General features: G+C 39.9%; 1 protein-coding gene across 6 annotated transcripts in view; it reads right to left on the minus strand.

The window, feature by feature from the left end:
- The window catches only part of LOC103723575 (NPC intracellular cholesterol transporter 1-like), a 112,632-nt gene that overhangs the window by 45,707 nt on the left and 40,610 nt on the right, over positions 1-26,315 (minus strand). For 5 of the 6 annotated variants that reach the window (XM_039123861.1, XM_039123865.1, XM_039123864.1 and 2 more), the window contains 6 exons: positions 16,252-16,365; positions 16,047-16,130; positions 13,130-13,258; positions 4,742-4,940; positions 4,514-4,654; positions 4,328-4,371 (listed from right to left, as the gene is read on the minus strand). In XM_039123861.1, coding sequence (XP_038979789.1) covers positions 4,328-4,371; positions 4,514-4,654; positions 4,742-4,940; positions 13,130-13,258; positions 16,047-16,130; positions 16,252-16,365 — 711 coding nt within the window. The remainder of the gene's footprint in view (positions 1-4,327; positions 4,372-4,513; positions 4,655-4,741; positions 4,941-13,129; positions 13,259-16,046; positions 16,131-16,251; positions 16,366-26,315) is intronic. The other variant, XM_039123863.1, reaches the window with a different exon arrangement.

Below are 26,315 nucleotides of genomic sequence, written 5' to 3' on the forward strand. Positions count from 1 at the left end.
TAAACATAGAGACAGAGAAAGAGCGAGAAAAGGAGGAAGGTGTAGGTCACATACACACCCAAAGTCCCCCCCCCCCCCCACACTCTAAAAGTATGCCATGAAAGGTGCCACAGAGCTGTGTCCCACTAGTCCTCCACAAAACGGAAATGGATTCTATTAGGAAGGGCCCAAATGATACCAATACACATGAGAATTATCGACAATGTTTGGATCTAACATCAAATACACATGCATGAATCATACAGGCATATGGGCTGAGGATTTAAACCGCAACAGCTAGTGAATGTCCAACGAATGGGTATAATCTTTAGCATATGAAAACTCTAAATATAATTCAATGAAAGTATATAAGTTGGAAGCGCTTGTTCTGTGGCTGGGTTTCCTTAGTGTACGAGAAACTTATTAAACATCTATTATAATGAGGTTGTTCTGTAGCTGGGTTTCCTTAATGCACAAGGAAACTATTTAATATCTATTACTATGAGGACCCGTGCGGGCGTGAGTTTAGTCCCACATCGGTTATTTGCTGGGTAGATCTTGGGTACTTATACAGGATCAAGGAACCCAAATAATACCTTCCGGCTAGCCATTTTGGGTGAGATCCTGGGTTGTTACAAATGGTATCAGAGCGGACCAGGCCCATAACCTATGTGGACTAGGGAACACTGCAGCACGGATCCATTGGGACTGACCGCGAGCCAATCGTGATGTTTGTGATTAGATTTGAATAGATATGAACCCTTAGCCTAACGAGGATGCCAGGGCTTGAACGGGGGGAGTATGTAAGGATCCGTGCAGGCGTGTGTTTAGTCCCACATCGTTCATTCGCTGGATAGATCTTGGGTACTTATACAGGATCAAGAAACCCAAATAATACCTTCCGGCTAGCCATTTTGGGTGAGATCCTGGGTTGTTACAATTACAATGAGTGAGTTCTGCTGCTGGGTTTTCTTATTGAAGGAAACTTATTTAATATCTATTACGATGAGGGGTCCAGATGAGTCTTGAATATAATAACACGTACACACATATACACATAAATACATACAGACATACCAAGGTATGTGGAACCGACTGAACCGATGTACCGATGGGGATCGGTATCGGTTTGGTACTGGTTGGAACTGGTATGGGACCAGTACCGGTTTCAACTGGTCCGAACCAGCCTACCGCAAAAAAAAGAAATCCGCGACGCGCGCGCGTCCGCATTTTAGCCATAGTGGCATTAAATGCCCACGCGAGGCTGTGTGGGCTCGTGCTCGCACGCGGTGCTGCATGGGCTCGCTGCCCCGCGCGGGGAACCGCACGTGGGCACGAGCGATTCCCTGTTTGCGCCCGCGTGGACGCCCTGTTCTTTTCTTTTCTTTTCTTGTCCCTTCCCTTCTTTTTCCTCCTTCCCGAACTCTCTTCCTCTCCTTTCTTCTCCTCTCTCCTCCTCTCTTCTCCTCTCTTTCCCCCTTCTCCCGCGAGCAAAGAAGGGGCCGGAACCGCGAGCAGGATGGATGATCCTCGTCGGCCCGAGGCTCGCTGCGACAGGTAGGTTTCTTCTCTTCTTCCTTTTCTTCCTTTTCTTCTTCCTCAGTGCTGGTATTTGGCTTGTACCAGTTCGAACCGCACCGGTTCGCACCAATATGGGCAAGGAGCCGTTTGGTTTCGACTCCAAAAGAGTTGGAACCGAATTCTATGGCTGTATTGTACCGATGCTGGTTGGTACCTGTATGGTACAAGCTGAACCGGTCGGTTTCGACCTGTTCAGCAGATCCTGGTACATACAAATATATTTATAAACTAGAGATCATTGTTCCGGCAATAGAAATGAAACCCATTGTCAGAGGGAGAGTAGGAGAAGGAAAGAGAGAAACCAGGAGAGAGGGACCAACAAATGGTATCATATCCTGTAGTGCCACATCCCTAGCCATGTGAAAATGCTCATGATGAAAAAAATAAAATCAAGCCAGTCCATATCTATGTCAATCTATGAAGACCGGATTGTAATGATAAGGACCAGTATGTCCCTCTCCCCCTCCCTCTCCAGCGCTTCCTTTGCTAGTACAGAACAGAACGACACAACACAAGGGTGTACCATCCCGTACTGCCAAGCAACTAGTATGGGTTTCGGTATTGGTACAATTAACCTTGGTTTAGTCAAATGGTTCGAACGTCGAATGATTGAACCATGTAGGTCATCAGATTGAATACATTTTTATCCAAGGCGACTTGCCAAAGTTGATAGATGGTGGGTTGTATAGCTTGAATAGAGTAGGTTAAATAGGTTTCAGTCTTTCAGAACATAGGTCTATGTTATGAGTTATGACTGTCCATGTTGTGACTTGTTTCACCTACTAAAGATTTGCAAGGTTCGTTTTGCAAATAGATTGCTGACTTCACTCGTGAATTCTTACAAAAAATAATTAAGGGTCCTTGTTTTGTTTGAAATAGGGGTAACCCCCTGTGGATGGCAGACAAATTATTAGATGAGGGATTTCGAGACCTCTCTCACCCTGTCTTGCTCTCCCTCCCTCTTCCTCTCTCCCTCCCTTTCTCTCACTCGTGCTCCATCTCTCTCTCTTTTCCTCTCTGTCCTCTCTCTCCCTCACCGGATTTTTCGAACCGATGGCCAGAACCATGTTGGTTCCTCCTCGATACAATTTAGTAAGAGTCAAATCATTGGACTAAACCGAGTATGACACATCCAACTCAATTGTCAAAAAAGGGCAAAACCAAAAACTTTTCTGCATTCTCGTGCGCAGTTCCCCATGCGGGGCAACACACCTGCACGTGGTTCCCCACGCGGGGTAGCCCGCCCACACACGGGGAACCACGCCCGCGCGAGGCAGCGCGCCCCCGCGCGGTTCCCTGCGCTAGGAACCGCGCCCACGCGCGGTTCCGAACGCGGTTTTGCCCTTGTGCGATTCCCCACACGGGGCAGCGCGCGCCCGCACGGGGTCCCCGCGCGGGCCTTTAATGCTACAAAGTGGCATTTAAGCCACTCTGTAGCATCTAACATGGGCGCAGGCTCCCGCGGACGTGTTTTCTCCCCTTCCACGCCCCTCTATTCGCCGGTTCGGTATTGGTTCAAACCGGTCTGAACCGGTACCGTACCAGTCCGACAGGCGACTGGTACGCCTACCGGTTCTGGTACGGCAAATCTTGGATCACATAATGGGGCTGGTAGGAATTGTGGGTATAGGAAAACTGTATCTTGTGCAAACAAAGGTGTAAGAGTCAAATCATGAGCGGACAAAGACAAATAGCTATATTTTATAGGAATGTGGGACCGCACAATCCCATATTAGTAGAAGGTGTAAAAGGTTCAATCCGAGGGACTAGAGGCAAGGTTGTCTAAATCTCGTAGGGATGGGGGTAGGACCATTGGAAACCATGTAAATGGTTGCATACGAGGAAGATTCTCAAGTAGATAGAGGAAGGGGAGGCTAAATCTCAAATGGGTGAAGACTAAGTTGCCGCATCTGATGAGTCGGAGCAAAGGGAAGCTGGTCTCAAAGAGATGGAGCCATAAAGAATATGGGCCTATTTCTCTTCTTTTACTAGGTGGTGCAAGATCCAGCACTCCAAGATGGGTAAAAGAGGGAGAGAAAAACTGAATATGCCCTAAGAAAGACATCTAAATTACAATTTGCTAGGGAGGAAATATGGGAGATCGAAGGGATTCTATGATTAGGATTAGGATCTGGCTTGTTTGACTTATTATTAACTCACCATCAAATCGAAGGGATTCAGTACCTCAGTGGTTTAGTCCTGGTCAATGAGTTCAAAAACAAAAATAGCAACAACATAACACTTATCATGAAAGACATTTAGATTAACCATCACTTCAATTTTAAGCTTGTTTGGACAAACCTGGAAGGTAACAAAAACCGGCCTCAACCAAACATACTAGCCAGAAGGTTATAACTCAGGTCCCTTGGCCCACCTAAAGTACCCAAAACCTCCCATGTGCACACATGATATGGGACCAAGCACATGCTCACACAAGTTCTCAAATGGAAGACTATTACTTAACCAAAACATAAGCAGATACACTCATTTGACCACGTTTTACTCAAATAATAGCCAACCAAAACATAAAAAGCTAGTTGATGTTAATAGATAATAATTGTTCACGATAAATACAAGTTGCTAGATAAGTGGAATAAAAAACAAACAACCTATTTTCTTAATGGAGAAACTATTAGTCACTTGAGATAATGACAAATCTTAAAGAAGAAATGTAAAACTCTTGATTAATAGAGACACAACTTGAGCAATAACACAAGCAAGAAAATATCTAATTTGCCAAATTTAAAAGGAAAGTGTTAGACCTTACTTTCATATAGCGTGCTAAAAATCCAAGCTCTTGCTGGTTACTACCTACATTATCATAAACCATAAACTTATTGAAGATAAGTGTTAATAACCAAAACTATTAGGAAAAGGCCTTCATGAGCTATAGCAAGTAATACAATCAAAGAATACCAATTAATACACAAATGGAAGAGGGCTAGCAACATACCTTGATCAGAGTCAATGCTAGATGAAAGTTTAATACATGGAACACAATCAACCCTTTCATCTTCAGCCCTCAAAAAATCAAAGATTATCAAAGCAACAAATGCTGTAACTTGCAAAAGGAAATCCAAGAGAATAGCTAATGCTGCACAAGAGCAGATCAGGGTAATTAAACCCTAGCATCAAAGTAAATCACAGTGAATGCAAGATTGAGGATTTAAAGTGATCTAACCAGCAAACATGGAGAAAACACGACAAGCCGGCATCGGGATAAAACTACCAACGGCGAAGGCTAGAATTTCAGATAAACTAGCAAGAGTAATTGATGGTCCAACTTCCACAAGTGCATTACATATCCTCCCTTCTAATGGCAACTCTAGTGGTTGGCGTTTCACAGCATGCACAAGTATACACATATTATCAACTCCGACCTGATATACATGACATATGACAAAAACATTAAGTGATTCTAGGTTGCTAAGATATATGGTACAAGAAAGCAATGTAAAGTGGACATGCTTGCACATGAAATAAAAGAGAAGCTATCTTGTTCTTAATTGAGAAATATCTTAGAATTTTATAGTTTCTGATGTGATCCAACTCCTAAATCTAGAATTTGGAGTAAAGCTGCAATGTCAACTTTTTATTTCTATGGAGTTTTAAATTTGATTACTTTTATTGAACCCAAATGGGAATAGTATCTTATTAACATGTATAACAAGTAATGTCAAGTAAATTTTCTTAAATGATATTGATATGAATAATAAAGCCTATGTAATTGAGTAAGCTTTCTGCTAAGTGGGTAGTATGCATACTCAAACATAAACTACCGAACCAATGTACTAGGGAAATGACTTCAATGGATGGACCTTTGTAGCCTATAGATAGATGCTAAGGAAGGTCAATCAAGGACATGTGAAAGAGTTTGGCCTTTTCAGAGAGAGAAAATAGAGTGAGAAAGAGAAGAGAAGAAGGAAAGTCTTGACAGGAATCTTATGTTTTCTTTTGAATAATCATTTTCAATTTTTAAAATCTGTTACTTTAAGGTCTATTTAACCTCTTAGTCTTAGTCAATTTCAAGTTCATATGATTTCTCGAAGTTCTAAACCTCAACATTATTTTCAATTTTCGAGTTTCTTTCAAAATTTCAGACTTTACAATTGGCTTCTAAGTTGATGTATTTTTGTATGTAAAAATCCATCATTAGCTGCAAATTTCTTGACATATGATGTGACAACCCAACGTATCACTAGAAAAATATGTATATATGTGGAAGTGCAAAGTATCATTAAATATCATTTTAGCTGACATGCTTTGGAGACTAATTCATAAGACATTTTTAATCGATTTTTGAATTTTAGTAATGTTTAGGTACAATTGGATTTATGAAACCTTGATATTTGAGAACTGACTAAGTAACCTACTTATTGGAACTCTTTCCCAACCGACTAAATTGCATGCTTGACCTTGTGGGCCCCACTTGTGACCAAGTGAAGTTGGCTCCACCTTTTGCTGATCCACCCACCTCTTAGCCTATACATAGAGGCAAGGAGGGCAAGTAAAAGATCATAGAGTCTTAAGTATGCTTTGCATCTAACTTTTGAGATAAATCCATTTTAGATCAAATATTCTTTTGATAGTCTAAGGGTGAGTTTGGGGTTGCTTCACGAAAACACTTTCTCTAAACTCTTAAAGTAAAGAAGTTGTTTTCCAAAAAGATTGTTGTTTGATAACAAACTTGAGACTAGACTTTTTTTAAGAAGAAGAAGTATGAATTGTAGCTTTAAAAAATAGCTGCACTTCAAGATGCACAAAACCTATGGCGTGACTCCATTCTCCCATATGCCTTCATGCAGTCTCTATTTAATATTCTTCCCATCTCGATACATGACTCCTGCCTCTCCTCCATCCCTATGTCTTATCTTCTCTAACCCTTCCACCGGCAGCTTTCTCATACTTTCATGAAAACCAAGTCTCTTCTACAAAATCCTTCTACCTCTTCCCCTCTTGAAGATTAGAAAGAACGTGATCATCTCTTATCGATCTATCTCTTGCTTATTTTCCTTTACGAATTTCTTCCAGCATGATCTTGCAAAAGATGATGGTATGTTCCTATTTCTTTTTTCTTTTTTATTTTTGGGGAGATTCCCATTGTGTTTTCTTTTGCATGTGTTGATTCTAACAACACATTCTCTATTTCATTTAGTTCTGCCCTCCAAGAAGATTGATATATATATATATATATATATATGCCACTGTTTTTTTTTTAGATTGTTTAACCTAGTACCAATACTTTTTTGTTCAGAAAGTTATTGATTTGTTATGCTATTTAAGTTTTCGGATTAGTTTTTGCTACCTTCTAAATAAAAAGAGACCATTATAGATTGGAGAACTTAAACAAAGATGACATAGGAAAAATAGAAAGAATATAAGCAAAGGTTCTGCTGACACCCTTCCTTGCCTCCCCAATGGATGTCAAGATCCTTCACACCTTCTACATTGGCAAGTCAAAAGAAGTCAAGCCATGCACTTGGCATGGAGCTCGTATAACAAACAAGAATGCACACCTTTACCGAGACACAGAGAGAGAACTAATAACAAATCTCGAGAAAGAAGACCCATTTAGGAGTCATATAAGAATTTTTGTAGTTATATGAAAGTTGAAACATTCTACAAGCCATCCTGTCCTTGATATATGGAAGTTTGGAAGCCATCCTGTCCTCTTCAAGCTACCAATGCTACCTCACACTATTAAAGATTTGTGGTCTCACTAGAAGAGAAACAATAGCTCGTAGGTTACAAGATGTGTGGATGTAGTTGTTTTTGGCCATTGCTTGAGCATTATGGAAAGAACATAACCGAAGAATGTTTCTAAGGAAGGAGCAAGAACCAAAATCCATGATAAGAGAAGCTACATAATGTTTTCAGCATAGGGAAAATTGGTCAACGAGACTAAGAGACACATGCATAACATGGTCAAAGGTGCTTTAACTAATGAGTTGTATTTTGTATTCTATCTTAACTCCAATCCTTATCTTTTGCCTTATGCAATGTCTGCTACTGACCTATTCCACTTTGAACTGACCGTACCTTACCATACCAGTAAGGTACCAATATAGTATATAGGAACAATTTGGTATATGAGCCGAACCAGTCCATACTGAACCGAACCGAGTGGAACCACCTTGTACTGGTAGATTTTAAGTAGTATCATCAATAGGAGTGAGAAAAAAAGTGTTGACAGCCTATCCTTATATGGAGTATATATCATGCCATACCAACCATACCATATTGAACTAATAACATACCAATATGGTTCCCATTACTGGTTTTAGGGAATTGGTTCTATTTGTTTCCTTACTTCGGCATCATACCACTCAACTCTTTTTATAATCACTTCTTATCATTCATTATCTCAATGAAGAGTTTTTGGTTGGCTAGCCCCTCCTTTTCTTGAAATCAAAAAAGTGTTTTCTATCAAGTATCAACCACATCAAATACATAAAATACCACAAACCATTCAAAGGAGCCGGTGAACAATACCTTTACGTTCATATGGTACACGTTGAGTACTAAATATGAAAATTGGAGGTGATCAAACCCATTGCGGTGAAAAAGAATTTGGTTTCTTCCAAAGTTTGTTGTTCCGGTGCTAGAGCCCAATACGATCGGTTGATGGCACGATTCGGTACGACCCCATGCCGTTCTGTGCCAGGCCCATACCGACATAGTAGAGAGGGGAGGGAGGGGGAGAGGGAGAGAGGGAACAGGAGAGAGGAAAAGAGAGAGAGGGGGGAGGGAGAGGGAAGAAGGGAGGTAGAGAACCGGGGTAGGATATCATATTTCATAGTATCATATCGTGATATCATATTGGACTAGGATAACTGGACGATGCTAGTTTCGTGGTTGTCAACCCGTCTAAAGTACTGTATTGTCATTTATAAGTGAAGGGATCTGGCACTTACCAATGTATGGTTTAGTTAGCTGTGTCTAGTTAGAGGAGAAAAACGGAAAAATAGTTAGAGGATAGTTAATTTTCAGCAATTTGGCAACCAAAATAAATTCAGAGAGTAAAAAGGAATTTATTTTCATTTGGTGAGTTTGAGAGGAAAAGTAAGCCCCTAAAGCATGCAAGAGAGGATTTCAGATCTTTCTAGTTTTCTATTGAAGTAATTTACCTTTATTTGAACTCTATTTGGATTACCGCAGATAAGCCTTCTGAACTTATCATCTAGCAAATCTTAATGAATAGGAATGTCGTACACTTTACCAAGTTTGGACCACTCAAATCCACACCGGTTCATCAAAAAATTTTGGTCAAGTTCATCTAATTAGAATATCAAGTTTCCAAGTCTCATCATTTACTAGAAGATGACAATCCAAATGATCTTAGATTTTTGTGTAACATGTGAATGTTAGGGATAGTTTTGGTAACCCATAGTCAATGATCTTAGATTTCCATATAACACGTAAATGTCAGAGATAGTTTTGGTAATATGTAGTCAATGATCTTAAATTCCTTAGAATAAAATAAAAAAGGAGCCCAAATTTTATGCGTAGTCAGCAAATTTTATGGCAAATCTAAGTGAATAGGAATGTCGTACACTTTACCAAGTTTGGACCACTCAAATCCACACCGGTTCATAAAAAAATTTTGGTCGAGTTCATCTAATTAGAATATCAAGCAAGGTACGCGGTACCGACTGTATCGACGTACCAGTGGGCATCGGTACCGGTACGGTACCGAACCAAACCGAGCCGAACCGGTACGGTACCGAAGGGGCTAAAAGCCAAAAAAAAATTGGAGCCGATACGGACTGGTCGGTACGGGCCGGTACGGTTCGGTACCGAAATATGTAGCTGTATCATACTAGTAGGATCCGGTACCGGTATGTACCAGCCCGTACCGGCCCGTACCGACCAGTACGGCAGACCATGATATCAAGTTTCCAAGTCTCATCATTTACTAGAAGATGACAATCCAAATGATCTTAGATTTTTGTGTAACATGTGAATGTTAGGGATAGTTTTGGTAACCCGTAGTCAATGATCTTGGATTTCCATGTAACACGTAAATGTCAGAGATAGCTTTGGTAAAATGTAATCTGATGGATCTTTGTTTAGAATAAAATAAAAAAAAGGAGCCCAAATTTTATGCAAAGTCAGCAAACCACTTGCCGACTTCACTTAAAATTTTCAAAGTAAAAAAAGAGCCTGGACGAACCCCTGTTTCGAACGAAATAGGGATCCGAAGGGCGGAGCCCCTACTCCAACCCTCCGACGGCCCTCCCCCCTCTCCCTCTCCCTTCCTCCCCCACTCTCTCTTTTTCTCTCTTTCCTTCTCCCTCCCCCCTCCTGCCGACTTCTCGTTTTGAATGGCAAAACCATCCCGATCTGCCGCTGGCACGGCTTGGTACGCTCCGAACTAGGCAGTTCTGGACGGTTTCACATTTCTTAGTTTCTTCTACTGTCTCACCTGGAACTACTCTCGATCGTCTCAATAGTGGTGATTTTACTATGCTCCATTATATCACCCACCATCCACTGTAACTACTTATTGGTCGAGTTTTATTTCTTAGTTTGTTCTGCCCACTAAAATTCGAGGGAAGAAGAGTAGGGCTTCAAATGCAGGAATTGGTGGAAATCAAATCCGTTCACATTTGCTTTAGAGGGTTTGTTCCTTGAATATCTCACCTTCAGATGCTCAACTACTTCTTTTGTGCATTTGCCAATATTTAGGGGAACCAATGACGGTTTTCGAGTGCTGGTGCTAGTTCAAGGAAGTTATTCTACCTTACAGTATGTATGCTTTTCTCCTATACATATCTCTATGTAAACTGCCGCATAAATTGCCCAAATTACATCATTTTGTTCTGGCAATTTGCATGAAAATAAAGAAATTTATATTGACATGTTTTTCATGCAATATGTAATCTATAATGTGAGGGTCAATTTCTTAGATTCCGCATTCCAATATTTCAGCAATCATAAATTATTTAATCAATCTTCTGTTTTTTCCATCTGGTTGCTTGAAGTTAACATATTATATTTTAATATGAATATAACTCATATGTAACATTTCATAAAAAGCTAGAATCACATTCTGTTTATTTACTTTTAATACATAAAATTGTTCTATGTGCATCAATTTAATTTTGAATAACATTATTTAGGACCATATGGCAAACCAAAAATGGCAAGTTCGCATTTCAGCTCCTAGAACAGAAGCCTATAGGACACCAACATTACATAAATTATTTGTTATTTGTGTGTAGAAGTAATAGCTGAAAAGAGACCTGGGACACACCTAAACAAGGAAGGCTGGAAGAATGTTAAGGATGGATTTCAGAGGACTGGCCTAAGAATTCATAAAGATCTATGTTTGCTGCATAAAATTCATAAAGATCTGGCTCATTTGATGAACAATGTTAGCAAACATATACTTTCAATTTGGTATTACCAAACACATGTTTTCTTTCAGAAGCACTTATTTTAGAAAATGTGATTTTGTCATTTGAGTTTACAGAACACATTTTGTAGTGATAAATTCACTGTACAAAAGGGCTTCTATAGAGGTGCTTGCTATAAAGTACATTTTCATAAACTGAAGCAGCACCAAGTGTATCCTAAAACCACTAGTGGCTTTTTGAATGTGAGGTTTATATTAAATTTTGGACTTTATTATTGATTTGTTTCTAAAGCTGTTTCATATTTTTATGAATTTTACTCGGCCTTTGGTCCTATGCTACATGAAATCATGTTTTAGTTTCTAAGCGAAACCATGAAATTGCATTAGTCCTCTAATTGACATTTTGAAATCATGTTTGGCTTCAGACTCTTCTCACTAGAACCTCTTTTACATGCATTTCTTTTTGAAGCTCCCTGAAAAATGCTTCGTCTGATATTTGTGAGCACTTTCAAATACAAGGCAAGTGACCCAATTGAAGAACATGAGTGGACCCCAAGCCAAATGACATATAGGTAGACACCCTCGATTTATCACTGAGAAACCTCTGGCTTTGTTGGATCTGTGGCCTCACTTGGATTAGCAATGAGGATATATGTGGACCCAGTAGGAGTGACCTCATGCAAGATTGATAAGGAACACAGCCATGTGGTATAAGTGGAACCTGAGGATATGAGTGTGCTTGTCCAAATTACCAGTGAGGATAGGAGGGTGGCCTCGCTTGCATTCACAATGAGGATTTAGTGGCCTCGAGAATATAAATGAAAATTTATAAGATGATGTAAAGCCATATGAAACATCAAAATTTGATATAAAGTGTGCTTTTGATTGTTTCTTCGTTTCTTCCATGATAGTGGATTTTAATTTCAAGAATTTTTCTTACCAAAGTGATTTAGTGAACTCTCCATGGTTCGCCATATCGGCCCGAATTGGACGGTACGGGTCATACCGTACCGTATCGGTTCGGTACTGGTACATGGCACAAGAGGCATACTGATACTCGGTACGTTGAAAAAATTTCGTACCATACCATACCGACATAGTGCTAGCATGACACCGGTATGATATGCAGAAGTATAGGAGTTATATGTACTCATCATGGTTTGCCGTACTAATCCGAACCAAACGGTACGGAGCTTACCATACTGTATTGGTTCTGGAGTCGTACAGACACTCGGTATGCCAAAAAGACCTTGTATACTTTTTTGGAACTCATCAAAGATCCATAGATCATAGAAATTATGTGCTCCTATGTAGTCGTCTTTTCTAAAGCTGGCATAATATATCTTGAGTACTTTTTCCACCAAAAAGACCTTGTACCAATACAGTGCTAGTGTGGCACCGGTATGGGGCTCAGTACTGTGAGATGGTGAACCTTGGTGCCAACCAAGGTCTACTAAACCGGCCTGTACCGTCCGATTCATCCCATACCGAATCAGTACAACCCCTGGCTGGCCCGATACAGTCTTAAAAAATGGTTCTGGCCCCGAAGCGGTTCCACGTTCATACCGGTGCGCCGGTTCGCACCAGTCACCGCTCCCGCGCATGCTGGGCAGCGTGCCTGCAAGCGGGTCGCCGCGCCCGCATGCGGGGCAGCGCCCTGCGCGGGTGTGAGCTGGGAACCGCACCCGTGCAGGGTTACTTGCAGCGGAAACCGCGCCCGCGCGGGGTAGAGCGTCTACGCGGGTGCGAGCAATGAATCGTGTGCCCAGCTCATGCTCGCGCACGGATTTCCGCATAGGGAATCGTGCCCACGGCCGGTTCCCCAGCAGGAAATAGCGCCCGCGCGCGATTCCCTGTGCGGGGCAACGTGCCCATATGGGGCAGCCCGCATTGGCCATTTAAATGGCCCATATGGGTTGTTTTTTATTTTCGCATCCGCGTACTTTGCTGCTCTGTTAGCCAGTTCGGTACCAATACCGGTGTCCACCGGTACATCGGTATGGTCGGTATGGCGGATCTTGTACTAACAGTAATAATCAACGCTTGCTAACTCACTATGCATCAGAATTATTGCAAAATAGTCGAGAGAAGTTCAATTTCTCTAAATAATACCATCATACGGATGTGATGGGACAGAAATTAATTACGTTCTGGCTAAATTCATAGAGTAAAACATAGAACTGAAATTTTGCAGAAAGGTAACAAACTTACAGCTAGAACAAGAAAGGGAATCACTTCCATTATAATTAGTGTTGACTTAACTCCAATGGCGCTAAAGAATCCAACTGATCCAAGAACAGAAAGCATAACAAGAACAACTCCTGACAGGCCAAGTAATACCTGGAATACAGCAATCAATTTGCCAAAAATACACACAAGATCAAAGGACATAATAACAAAACATCAAGTAGAAACTATTTATTAAGGAAAAAGAATGTAAGTTTGTAACAACAAATTACATTACCATGGAAATTTCCATTTCCATAGGAAAGATTTTTAGACAAAAGGCATTTTCAAACAGCTTAGTCTGAGAACATGACCTTAACCCATGTTCAAGCTTAAGATGAAAATATTGCTTCAATAATGCAAGTTTGGCTCATGCAATAATTGATTTGCCCATAGTAAGTAACAAGATATGGCTCGGTCCAGGAGCAGCTATAACAAGTAGACCATACAGAGATGTGACAAATGATAAGATTATAATACTCATGTATATAATGAAGCCAACATGTGTCAACAAACAATATAGTGTTGCACATAGTACCAATTATAATCAACAACAGCATGCCACAAGAGTCAGACCACATTAAGCCAACCAAGTGTAAGAAGGAAAGCATGCACGGAGTTGCAGATAGTACATTTGATAGTTAGCATGAGAAATTCCAAAAATCATGGCTTATGGAATATTTAAAGGATATAGAAAAAAAGGTTGGGTCTAAACTTCAATTTATATACTAAGCAATTATATTCCAACCCACTTTTCTCTAAGTTTTCGTCCTCTCCAGATCTAAACCACGGCTGTTTGAGCATGGATTGGTGGGACTGGGGCCTATCAAAATAAATGTTGTTTCAGGACATAATTGGAAGTTCAAAAAATAGAAAGAAAATCCATGAAACTAAGATTATGGTCATCCTCACCCTAAAACATCACATTTTGGGTTAATTTTTATATTGGGAAAGGGTTCTGATTCTTAGGAATCATAACATCATGTAGACCCACAGCCCAAGTCTCTATTATGCCCATCTGTAAGGCGATGTCCTTAATTAAAACAGGGGCAATGCCTTTGTTTCTACTTGCACTCGGCAGCCAGCCCTCTCCATTGCCCCTCTTATTCCCTCCCTCTCGCATGTGCCCAAAAGCCATCTCGAGAGATTGTTCTCTACCGGGACTGGCATTACACACCAGCAGAGATCGGGGAAGACGTTCCACAGCTGCTTGTGAGCTAGACTTGCCGGGTTATAAACTTGTTAGAATGGGGTTTGTTATGGATCCAACAAAGATGAACAAAATGAAGAAAGGAGATTGAGACGCCCCTCTACAAAATTTTGACCTATCTTTTCGCCTAACATGATCACGAACGAAGACAGAGAATTGCGTAGATAGGAGGAGGAAACGAACCAACCCGGGGCCCCCAACCAAAGGTCTGCATCATAGCCAGTATTTTTAGGCTAAACCAAATTCCATCATGCAAAGCTGCAATAAGCTGCCGGATTTCGTCCCGTCCGTAGCGCTTCGGAAGTCACTGTGGCGTGGCTGAATGTAGAGCAGTCCGTGACGGAACTTTGATCAGTATATTATTTAGAACCGACAAAGAGAGGATCAGACGAGCGAGAAAGTTGACGTATCGCCTTACAAAACAAGAAAAAAAAAGTCTCTCTACAGCTGAAGAATGAGCGTGTTCTTGGGCCATCGTAGAAACATAGATAGGGTCGACGACGGAACGAACAACGAAACTTTACGACAGCTTTTTCGTACACGTTCATCGATTCTTTCACAAAGTGGGATAAAAACCTCGAGGGCAAGGGAGATCAATGTTGCCGTAGCTACTAGTGAACGATTCTAGGTTCACTTCCAGTTCCGCCGTTGATGTCCACTTTTTCTTCCACCATAGCGGAGGTCTTAAAAGGAAGCTGGCCTGTACTTAACTAGCGGAATGTACTTAAGTCTGTTTAACCCCCATTATGTAAGGCTTCTTTCCGACTACCGGGACTTAATCTCTATCTTTCTAGTCTACTTTCTTTCCATATTGAGTCCCCCATCGCACCTCCTATCTCTCATTCTCTCTTCCCTCTCACTCACTCTCCCTCACTCTATTTCCCTTCCCCTTTCACACTTTCTCTATCTATTTCTCTCCCTCTTTCTCTTACTCCCTCACTCTTTCCCTCTTATTCCCTCACTCTCTTGTGGAGAAAACCAGTAAAAGGTAAGTGGCCTGGCTGTCATAACAACAGTTCTTTCTACATTATAACAATTGTTATTTTAGCAATTCAAGTTGCCAGAAAATTTTAGAAATTATTCTAAAATATTAAATTGGAACTAATTCGGTACACTTGTGATTTTGAGTTATGAGGTTATGGGGGGATCCTTGCGAAGAAGTTAGTCTACTTAATTGTTGGCATTTCAAAGGTAAGTATCTAAAATATTTTCTTAAAATTTTGAAAATATGTTATGCCAAATGACATGCAAATAATCATAATTTGAAATTAGATTGCATAAGAAAATCATTTCAATATATGAACTAAATTCTTAAATTTATTACTATAGAATATATTCTACAAAAATTCTTAATTCATGATTGGTGCATATTAAATTATATGTTTTAAACTAGCTGCATTGTTTCTACATGTTATTGTGAAAATCTTTCTACTATTCACATAAACTAGATCAAGAAAGCAAGTTTATTGAAAGTCCTTTGCAAATCAGGTGGCAAACATCACTTGGTTTAAACCGGCCTAGAATCTTCACCATGTCTAAGTTACCCAACACAACCATATTAAAAAGAAAAGATGCTTCAAACTAAAATATAAAGCTTCATGCAAACCAATTCAGGGTAATCCTAGATATGAAAACATACACATATTGGTTATAGTGAAATAATGAAGAAAAGAAATTATAAAGTGATCATACCTTAGATGAAACAATAAAGGAAGACATACGAGGACTATCACCCAGTGTGAAAGATATGTAAGCAAACATCACAAGATAGCTTACCTGTTTCAAATTCAGAAGTGAAAAATAAGTTAACTAGATAGAACTCCACCTTCCGAAAGGGCTGCAAACTATATAATTTCAAGGAAAAAAATCAAATTGGCATTGCACAGGAAATACTGACCACTATAGTGATTACATCAGCAGCACTTTCTCTTTTCAGTTCTTCCTGGATAGAACTTTCCGATGAAAAAGAAAGAGTAAGATTTTGCAGCTGTACCATTGGTTGTAACTCTTCCTGCCATGTATGTTCAAACCATATATGGAGATTATTTGAGAAACTGTACAATGCGTGCACCAAAAATAAGTGGCAGATGCTCATTCTCTATAATAGTGTGACCTATGTATGCTATAATATACCGAACCAGGCAATCCGAGGTGTACCGTACCATACCAGTTAGGTACCGATACACCATAAGAAGGGTGTACTGACACTCGATATGCTGAACTGGCCCCATACCGAGCATGCCGACACAATGACAAGGTGGCACTGTTATAGGGCCCGGTACAGAGATGGCATACCTTGGTATGGCCTCTATAAGATATATGTAAAACAATTAGAATGAACTATGATTGAGAAAAAGTTGCCCATACAAGTGATTATTCATCTAAACTATCTCAATTAATATGCATGCCCATTGAAAAACTTTACTTGCAACACAACATGAACATTAGTGAGTGTACACCCTTCCTCCAAATTCTATAAAATATATAATGATATGTCACAACTAATCATCATCAAGCAGAAGTTATGGCCAAGCCTTATTGATAACTAAGTTCTAACTAATTTTTAGTTCTATTGGTTCCTGTTCTTTTGAGAAGATGACTAAATGATAAACTAGAACAAGTGTTTTCATGATATTAGACACATTATATAGAAGAGCGGGGACATCCATGAAACATCTGTTAGAAAACTAGAGCAAGGAAGATAAACAGTGGCAGTCAAGATTATGTATGATGAAATTTAAGAATTTAGGATAATTCATAAAGCAAATATTAAGTTTACACAATTTTAGAATACAATTATCAGCAAAAACAGCAACCAAGCATGTGACATGAGTGTCAAAAGCAATAATGTTTAGTTTTGCAGGAAATATTTTCAGCAAAATAAGAAGGAAAAATAAATCAAAGCAACAACAAAAGAACACAGAATTTTATGTGGTTTGCCAAAGACCTGCCTACATCCACAGAGCATGCACCTATTTCACTGTGACAAAAATTGAGAAAAATATGAGGAAAATTCTTTCCTGAACCCTTGTACACCCCTCTCAACTATCTCTCTCTCTCAGTCCATGAAGAAGCAATATGATGCCTTACAATATGATTTGGTGCAAATAGAATAGAACCCTAAATAAACGTAGGCTATCCCACAACCATTAGATTAAAACCCAATCTAACAGTTGTAATAAAAGACAAAAATAACAATCTCCATCTTGGCTTTTGTTATAGCCACCCTAAAGATCATATCGAACTGTAAGCTGTATTATGATTGTAATCTTGCAGCGAAATCCTAGATGCCCACCCCCACACTCAGGGATGGCTTCATCAACCTCAATAGTATGAAAGCATGATCAAGTCCAAGCAATGCTTGAACTTGTTTGAAGTTACAGACTTTGTTAACGTACTAGCTGCATTGTTAACGTACTAGCTGCATTGTTAACGTACTAGCTGCATTGTTAGCGAGTTGTCAGCCCACGTGGGCGCGTTGCCCTGCATGGAGAACTGCGCGCGGGCGCGGGGAATTGCGCGCGGGAGCAATTCCCTGCTGGGGAACCGACCGCGAGCGCGGTTTCCTGCACAGGAAATCGCGCGTTTGCGTGCAGACAAAAAAAAAAAAAACTACGCATCCGCGTGCGGATGCGTTAAATGCCACTCTATGGCATTAAATGGCCCACGCTGCCCCGTGCGGGAAACCGCGCTCGGGCGCGTTCCCAGCACGAAGAATCGCGCGCGGGCGTGTTTCCAGCGTGGAGAATCCCGCGCAAGCGCGGTTCCTAGCACTAGGAACCGCTCCTGGGGAACCGCGCGTGAGCACAGTTTCCAGCTCGCGCCTGTGTAGGCGCTCTTTCCCACGCGCAGAAAAGCCGCACTTGGGCCGGTGCGAACTGGCCCGGTTTGCACCGGTATGCACCGGTTCAAGTACAGAATCAATCGAAACTGAATTTATATATTGTACCATACCGATGCCTGTCGGCACCGTTTCGGTATGGGCTAAACCGATCGGAACCGGTTGGTTCAGCATTCGTTGCTCCCAGATATTATTTTTGCGTAGAGATTCCATCATATCCATCATAGCCTGCATCCATTTCTCAATATCACGGCTCCTAACTTCATCAACATAACAAGATGGATATCCATAGCCTGAAACTAATGCAAAAGCAACCATGTGTTCAAAACTGTGAGGCCCAATAGTTCCATATCGGAAAGACTCGTTCTAGAGCCTGGGCATATGAGGCGGGTGTCTCCAAATCCTGCAGACGCGTTTTGGAAGGAAAACAAAACCGGGGAGGGGTGAGGGACGCTTGCGTGAAGCCCCAGAATCGGACAATATCTGGTAGGGGAGCCTCATGTTTCTCCCCTCATGTGGCCCCCACGTGGGCACTAGGTGCCTCACGTGTCCTGCGCAGGCGGGGACGTGACATTTGGTATCAGAGCCGAGGACGACTCTTGTCCGATGGTGGGAAGGGTGTGAGGCCTAATAGTCCCACATTGGAAAGACTCATTCCAGAGCCTCGGCATATGAGGCGGATGTCTCCAAATCCTACAGACGTATTTTGGGAGGAAAACAAAACCGGAGAGAGGTGAAGGACACTTGCGTGAAGCCCCAAAATCGGACAATATCTGGCAGGGGAGCCCCGCGGTCCCTCCTCATGTGGCCCCCAGTGGGCACTGGGTGCCTCACATGCTCCGCGCAAGCGGGGGTGAGGATGATAGTGTTATTTTGATGATTAACACAACCATTGAGAAAATATCTAAATAGTATTACAAGTTAACGTGATACATCATTACTAAGTTCGACACTCTCGATACATTAGAAGAATGAGATCAAGATGTCTTTCAATGATTAATAATGAGATAAAATTTGTAATAGAAAAGGGATAGAGAATTCTAAATTTTAATTCAGCAAAGTTTCAAGTAAAATGTACTCTTAAGGGCAAAATAGTAATCTTAATTGTTAAGAGTATGTAGCACTACCATGGCATACATTCAAAATTGTTTGAAATATATTTCATTGATTGTATGGATGAGTCTAACCTTAAGATGCAGTAAAGTGTGGAATGAGTCGACCCCAACATAGGTGGAATTCCCAAGGGGTCGCTTGGGGAGTTGGCGTAGGTGCATAGGAGAGCACCGAACCACTATACTTCTTGTTGTTTGTATTGTGTATTGTTCTAACTTCACTACTTGCACTTAATCTATATTAACTAAATCACTCACTCATCAATTAACATAATTAAGGAATTCAAAATAAAGAAAAACCAATTCACCCCTCCCTCTTGGCTTGTCACCTTGGGCAACAAGTGGTATCAGAGCAAGGTGCTCTCATAGTATTTGTTGATCTTACAATCAAGAGTCAAAGATCATGACAACCTAAGTAAGATGTTCTATTAGTGAGGGACAATCCACAAATAGACCACCCTTGTTTAATGGCACTAATTATACTTATTGAAAAGCTAGGATGAGGATATTCATTCAAGCACTAGACTATGACTTGTGGAACATCATAACTAGTGGGCCACACACACCCACAGTTAGTATAGAGGGCACAATCAATCCTAAGCCTGAAATGGATTGGAATGAGAGTGATAGAAGACTTGCACAATTAAATGCTAAAGCAATTAATGTACTTTACTGCTCACTAGATATAAGTGAATTTAATAGAATATCCACATGCATCTCCGCGAAAAAAATTTGGGATAAACTAGAGGTCACACATGAAGGAACTAATCAAGTCAAAGAGTCAAAAATAAATATATTAGTACATAAGTATGAGTTATTTAAAATGGAATCCACTGAGCCCATAACTGAAATGTTCATTCGATTCACTGAAATCATAAATGGACTAAAGAGTTTAGAAAAGTCTTATACTAACTCTGAATTAGTGCGAAAAATTCTCAGATCTCTAACAAGAGTTTGGGAGGCCAAGGTAACTGCAATTCAAGAAGCAAAGGATCTCAATACACTGCAATTGGAAGAACTTCTAGGATCACTCATGACCTATGAGCTGACCATGAAACAAAACTCAGAAGAGGAGGTTAAGAAAAGGAAGACCATTGCCTTGAAGTCTACAACTCCAAAGCAGAAAACTGAATCAGAGGAGTCCGATGATGAGGAGGAATATGATGAAGAAGGAATGGCTATGCTTGCAAGAAAATTCAGAAAATTCATGAAAGGTAAAAGGAAATTCCATAAAAGAAAACCTCTCGTCAGAGGTAGCTTAAGCCATGAAAAGGGAAAAAAAAAGGAAAAAGAAAAAGAAGTGCCAATATGCTATGAGTGCAGCAAGCCCGGGCACTTCAAGATAGATTGCCTGGAATTGAAATGGATGACTAGAAAACTTAAAAAGAAGAATCTCATGGCTGAATGGAGTGAAAGTGATGACTCAAGCTCTGAAGAAGAAGAGCAACAAGAGACGACTCAAATTTGCTACATGGCCAATAATGATGAGGTAGATTCTGAACTTGAGTGTGATTTTACAATAGAAGAACTACATGATGCATTTTTAGATCTTATGGAAGAGCATAAAAAGCTAATTATTAAAACTAAAAACCTCAAAGATGAAAACCAATCTCTTATGAAAGAAAAGCTGAAACTATCTAATGATTATGAAACACTAAGAAGGAAGTTCACAAATCAAACTAAAAGTCTAATTACTAAAAATGTAAAACTAAAGGAAGATGCAAAAAATATAAATCCTTGGTGGACAAATTTACGCTTAGCTCAACTAAATTAAATATGATTCTTGATAGTCAAAAAGCCGTATATGATAGAATAGGATTAGGATATAAAACAAATAGGAAGCAAAAATATTTAAAGAACATATTTGTGAAAGCTAAAAATGAAAATATAACTTGTCATTGCTGCAACAAAGTAGGACACAAAGCATATGAATGTAATTTTAGAAGGTTCAACTATAACAAATTGAGTAAGCTAAAAACCAAAAAAATTTGGGTTCCAAAAGGAACATCAAGTACTAACCCTAAAGGACCCAATATAGTTTGGGTACCTAAAGTACATGCTTGATTTTGATTGCAGGAGTGTCTTACAGATAATAAGAGGGATAAACAATGGTATCTAGATAGCGGCTGTTGAAGACACATGGCAGGTGACATAAAACAATTTGTCACCTTGGAATCTAAGGAAGGTGGAGTAGTAACCTATGGAGACAATGGAAAATGACTTATCATTGGAAAGGATAAAATCTGTATTACTCCATCTACTTTTATAGAAAATGTTTTATTAGTTAATGGTCTGAAACATAACTTGCTAAACATAAGTCAATTTTGTGATAAAGGTTTTAAAGTCACATTTGAAGCCTCAGTTTGCATAATTACAAATCCTAAAGACAATAGCATTGTACTTATGGGACATAGGCATGGAAATATTTATATGGTAGATCTTCATGATTTAGGCAAGAAAAACGGATTATGCTTAATTACTAATGAAGAGAGAAAAAGTGAAACAAGTTGGCTTTGGCACCGTAGACTAGGACATTCTAATATAGATTTAATATCAAAATTAGTCAAGAAAGATTTGATAAAAGATGTGCCAAAATTGATCTTTGAGAAAGACAAAATCTGTGGACCATGCTCATTAGGAAAGCAAACAAAATCATCCTTCAAATCAAAGAATATAGTATCAACCTCTAGGCCCTTTGAACTCATACACATGGATCTATTTGGACCTACTAGAACTGCAAGTCTAGGAGGAAAAAAGGTATGGACTAGTTATAGTAGATGATTTCTCAAGATATACATGGGTTTCATTTCTTGCACATAAGAATGAAGCATTTTCAGCATTCTTGAAATATTATAAAAATATCATAACTGAAAAGAAGCTCACCTTAATTGCAATTCGAAGTGATCATGGAACTGAATTTGAAAGTCAACACTTTGAAGAATTTTGTAATGAAAATGGTATCTCCCATCAATTTTCAACACCTAGAACGCCTCAACAAAATGGGGTTGTTGAAAGAAAAAATAGGACCTTGGCAGAGATAGCACGCACGATGTTGTGTGAGTCAAATCTTCCAAAGTACTTTTAGGCTGAAGCTGTAAGTACTGCTTGCCATATTTTAAATCGTATTTTAATACGACCTATAACCAAAAAAACTCCTTATGAACTTTGAAAGAATAGGAAGCCAACTGCTAAATATCTTAGAGTATTTGGATGAAGATGTTTCATTTTAAACAATGACAAGGAGGATCTAAGAAAATTTGATGCCAAGTCAGATGAAGGTATCTTCTTAGGATACTCTACATCTAGCAGGGCATACAGAGTGTTCAACAAAAAAACTCTTATAGTTGAAGAGTCAATTAATATCATTTTTGATGAGTCTGATAGTGAGTCTCCTAGGAGAGAAAATACTTTTGATGATGATGCAGGAATTATTGATTTTGAAAAATTGAATCTTAATGACGTGCCAGATCAAGAAAAGGAAGATGATCGCGTGCCACCACAATCTCAATACTTGCCAAAGGAATGGAGGTACGCACTAGATAAAGATAAAAAAGGAAAAAGTATAGATATGAAGCTCTATAAAGGATTAATTGGATCTTTGCTTTACCTAACTGCCAGTAGGCCAGACATAGTATTTAGTATGGGAATATGTGCTAGATACCAATCAAATTCTAAGGAATCACATTTGAGTGTTGTCAAAAGAATATTTAGATATTTGAGAGGAACCACAAACATAGGATTATGGTACTCTAAAGACTCCTGTATTGATTTGCTTGCATATTCTGATGCAGATTTTGCTGGATGCAAATTAGATAGGAAGAGCACTAGTGGAACATGTCAATTCTTAGAAAATAACTTAGTATCATGGTTTAGCAAAAAACAGAATTCAGAAGCATTGTCAACGGCTGAGGCCGAGTATATAGCTGCCGGAAGTTGCTGTGCTCAAGTACTATGGCTCAAGCAACAACTAGAGGACTATGAAATTAAATTAGACAACATTCCTATAAAATGTGATAACACTAGTGCCATTAACCTTACCAAAAATCCGGTTCAGCACTCTAAAGCCAAACATATTGAAATAAGGTATCATTTCATTAGAGATCATGCACAAAATGGAAATATATGTATTGAACATGTATGTACCGAGAAACAATTAGTTGACATATTCACAAAACCTCTAAGTGAAGATAGATTCTGCATGCTTAGAAGGGAATTAGGTATATGTGACCCCTTTGATTGAAAACAAATGAAGAGAACAAGTTGTCACGTGATACTCTCCTCTCATTTTGAAAAATCCATGAAACATTAGTCAAATCAGTCATTTATAGATTCCTTCCTCATATATCAGTGTCCCACAAAGATTTGGTAAGGATTGGAAGAAAGGAAGAATTAAAAAAAAAAAATTTCTTTGGGCTGAACTGGGGCCGACCCGAGCCAGAATGGGGTCGACCCTAGCAGAAACTGGGGTCGACCCAACGACGGGACCCCACTTTTAAAAAAGGATCCGTGAGCTATTCTAGGGCACTGTTTCATCTTGTCCTCTTCCTAAAACCCTATTTTCCACTTTCCAATCTCTTCCAATCACCTCCAAACAGTAGAAGATTGCTTCCCCAAGCCGTTGGATCAAGACTTAAGGAAGCATTTGGTGAAAATGGGACCCAAGCGAGCCATTGCTAAGAGATCCGAGAAAGTTTCACGGCCAACCCTTGTAGATACACATGCTAGAGATTCTTTTACAGTGCCCCCACAAGGTGAGACACGTGTAGAGCCTCCTCCTCCTTCCCCTTCAGTTCAACTTGCAAAATATGCGGGGAGACTGGTAACCACGGGGAGAAGGATCCACTCCGAATTTTTGGATCAAGAAGAGTTTCGTTTGGGGGATTGGATCCGAAGGCAAGGATGGGAGCATCTTTGCTCCCTAGATTTGGTGACCTACCCAAGCTTAGTTCGTGAGTTCTACGCCTTCTTAAAAGTTGGACTGGGAGGGCTTATATCCAAAGTCCGAGGAGTGAGGGTTAGGGTCTCGAAAGAAAATTTGAGTGAGTTGCTTCATCTCCCCTGCGAAGGTACAACTCCAGAAAGATCGGAAAGCAAGTTGATTTTTGATCTTTGAGAGAGATGATTTTGACTACTCCGAAAATGTGATAGCTAGCTCTCTATCAGCTGAGATGAGGTTGTTGCACAACTTCATAGGTCGGATTTTGTTTCCGAAAAGTGGAAGATTTGATCACATATCTGAGCGAGATTTGGTCATTATGGAGCACGTCATTCACGGCATTCCCCTGAACCTCCCAGCTATGATGATCAGGCAGATGAGAGAGGCTATGTGCAAATCGAGAATTTCCCTGCCCTATGGTATGATACTCACCCTGGTCTTCCAACAGCATGACATATCTGTGGAGGGAGAGATCTCCAGGCATCTATTATTCACTGACACTTATACTGCACGGTCCCTAGTTCGCATGGGTTATGAGAAGGTGAACGGGCTGTGGGTGCATGGAGGAGCAGGGATACATGCACCGGAGGGTGATGCACCAGAGGTTGGAGACCCCATCCCTGAGGCTGAGGTACCTGAGGATCATCCTACGGCACCTTCAGAGGCTGGACCGTCGTCATCCGTACCTACGGGGTGCACAGAGGAGTTTTGGAATAGGATGACTGAGCTTGTGACAGCTCAGGTGAGGACTCTCTCTGATGGGTTGACGAGCAGGATGGACATTATGACTGCTGAGATTAGAGACCTCAGAGAGCAGGTGGGAGCATTACAGAGAGAGAGAGGCTCATGATCCATCTGTGCCCCGAGCAGCTGAGTCGGAGGTTTCGGCACAGAGTCATCCAGCTCAGCGAGGTCCACGCCAGACTCAGTCCCATCAGGCTCGACCTTCCCTCGCCACATATGCTAGGAGGATGAGAACTAGATCACAGCCCTTAGATTCTCCCTAGGCCCAATGTTAGCACTACAATAGTCTATCATGTCTAGTGCCTAGGATTTATCAAGTTCTTATATGAATTTTACTTGGTTGATGTATTTTGCACCTTAATTGAAGAACATTATACTTTTGGCATTAATGTACTACAATGTTCTATTTTGATCAATGAAATTTGAATTTTTATCTTTTACTGCTTCTACTCATCTATTGTTATACACTCGTTTGATGATAACAAAAAGGAAGAGAAGTAAGAAAAGAAAGAAATTGCAATATAAAGGGACAAATAAGTTTGAAAATTATAGTAAGAAATAATATTCACTTAAGGGGGAGTAATATGTAACAATGAAATTTTTTTTTAAAAGAAAGTAAATTTTTAATCTAAATTTCTGAATTTGGCACATACCTCTCATGCCTCGATACATAACCTGAAACTCTTGCTTTATCTCAAATTTTTTTTGAAGTTTCATCCTTAACCAAATACAAAAGAAAGGGGGAGAAAATCAAAAGCTCTAATTGGCAATATTTGGATGAAAGAGGGGGAGTCTTCACTCTCAAATTTGAAAAGCTGAAATTCAGCAACCTGAGCTCTTCTAAAATAAATCTTCTAAGATAAGTATCAATCTGCTCATACTCAATATTTTGTAATCATAAAAAAGGGGGAGATTGAGGATGATAGTGTTATTTTGATGATTAACACAACCATTGAGGAAATATCTAATTAGTACTACAAGTTAACGTGATACATCAATACTAAGTTCGACACTCTCGATACATTAGAAGAATGAGATCAAAATGTCTTTCAATGATTAATAATGAGATAAAATTTGTAATAGAAAAGGGATAGAGAATTCTAAATTCTAATTCAGCAAAGTTTCAAGTGAAATGTACTCTTAAAGGCAAAATAGTAATCTTAATTGTTAAGAGTATGTAGCACTACCATGGCATACATTCAAAATTGCTTGAAATATATTTCATTGATTGTATGGATGAGTCTAACCTTAAGATGCAGCAAAGTGTGGAATGAGTCGACCCCAACATAGGTGGAGTTAACCCTGGCACTTCATGGAACCATCAGGCA

Source organism: Phoenix dactylifera, chromosome 2 (assembly GCF_009389715.1).
Source record: "Phoenix dactylifera cultivar Barhee BC4 chromosome 2, palm_55x_up_171113_PBpolish2nd_filt_p, whole genome shotgun sequence".
In the NCBI taxonomy this organism is placed as follows: domain Eukaryota; kingdom Viridiplantae; phylum Streptophyta; class Magnoliopsida; order Arecales; family Arecaceae; genus Phoenix; species Phoenix dactylifera.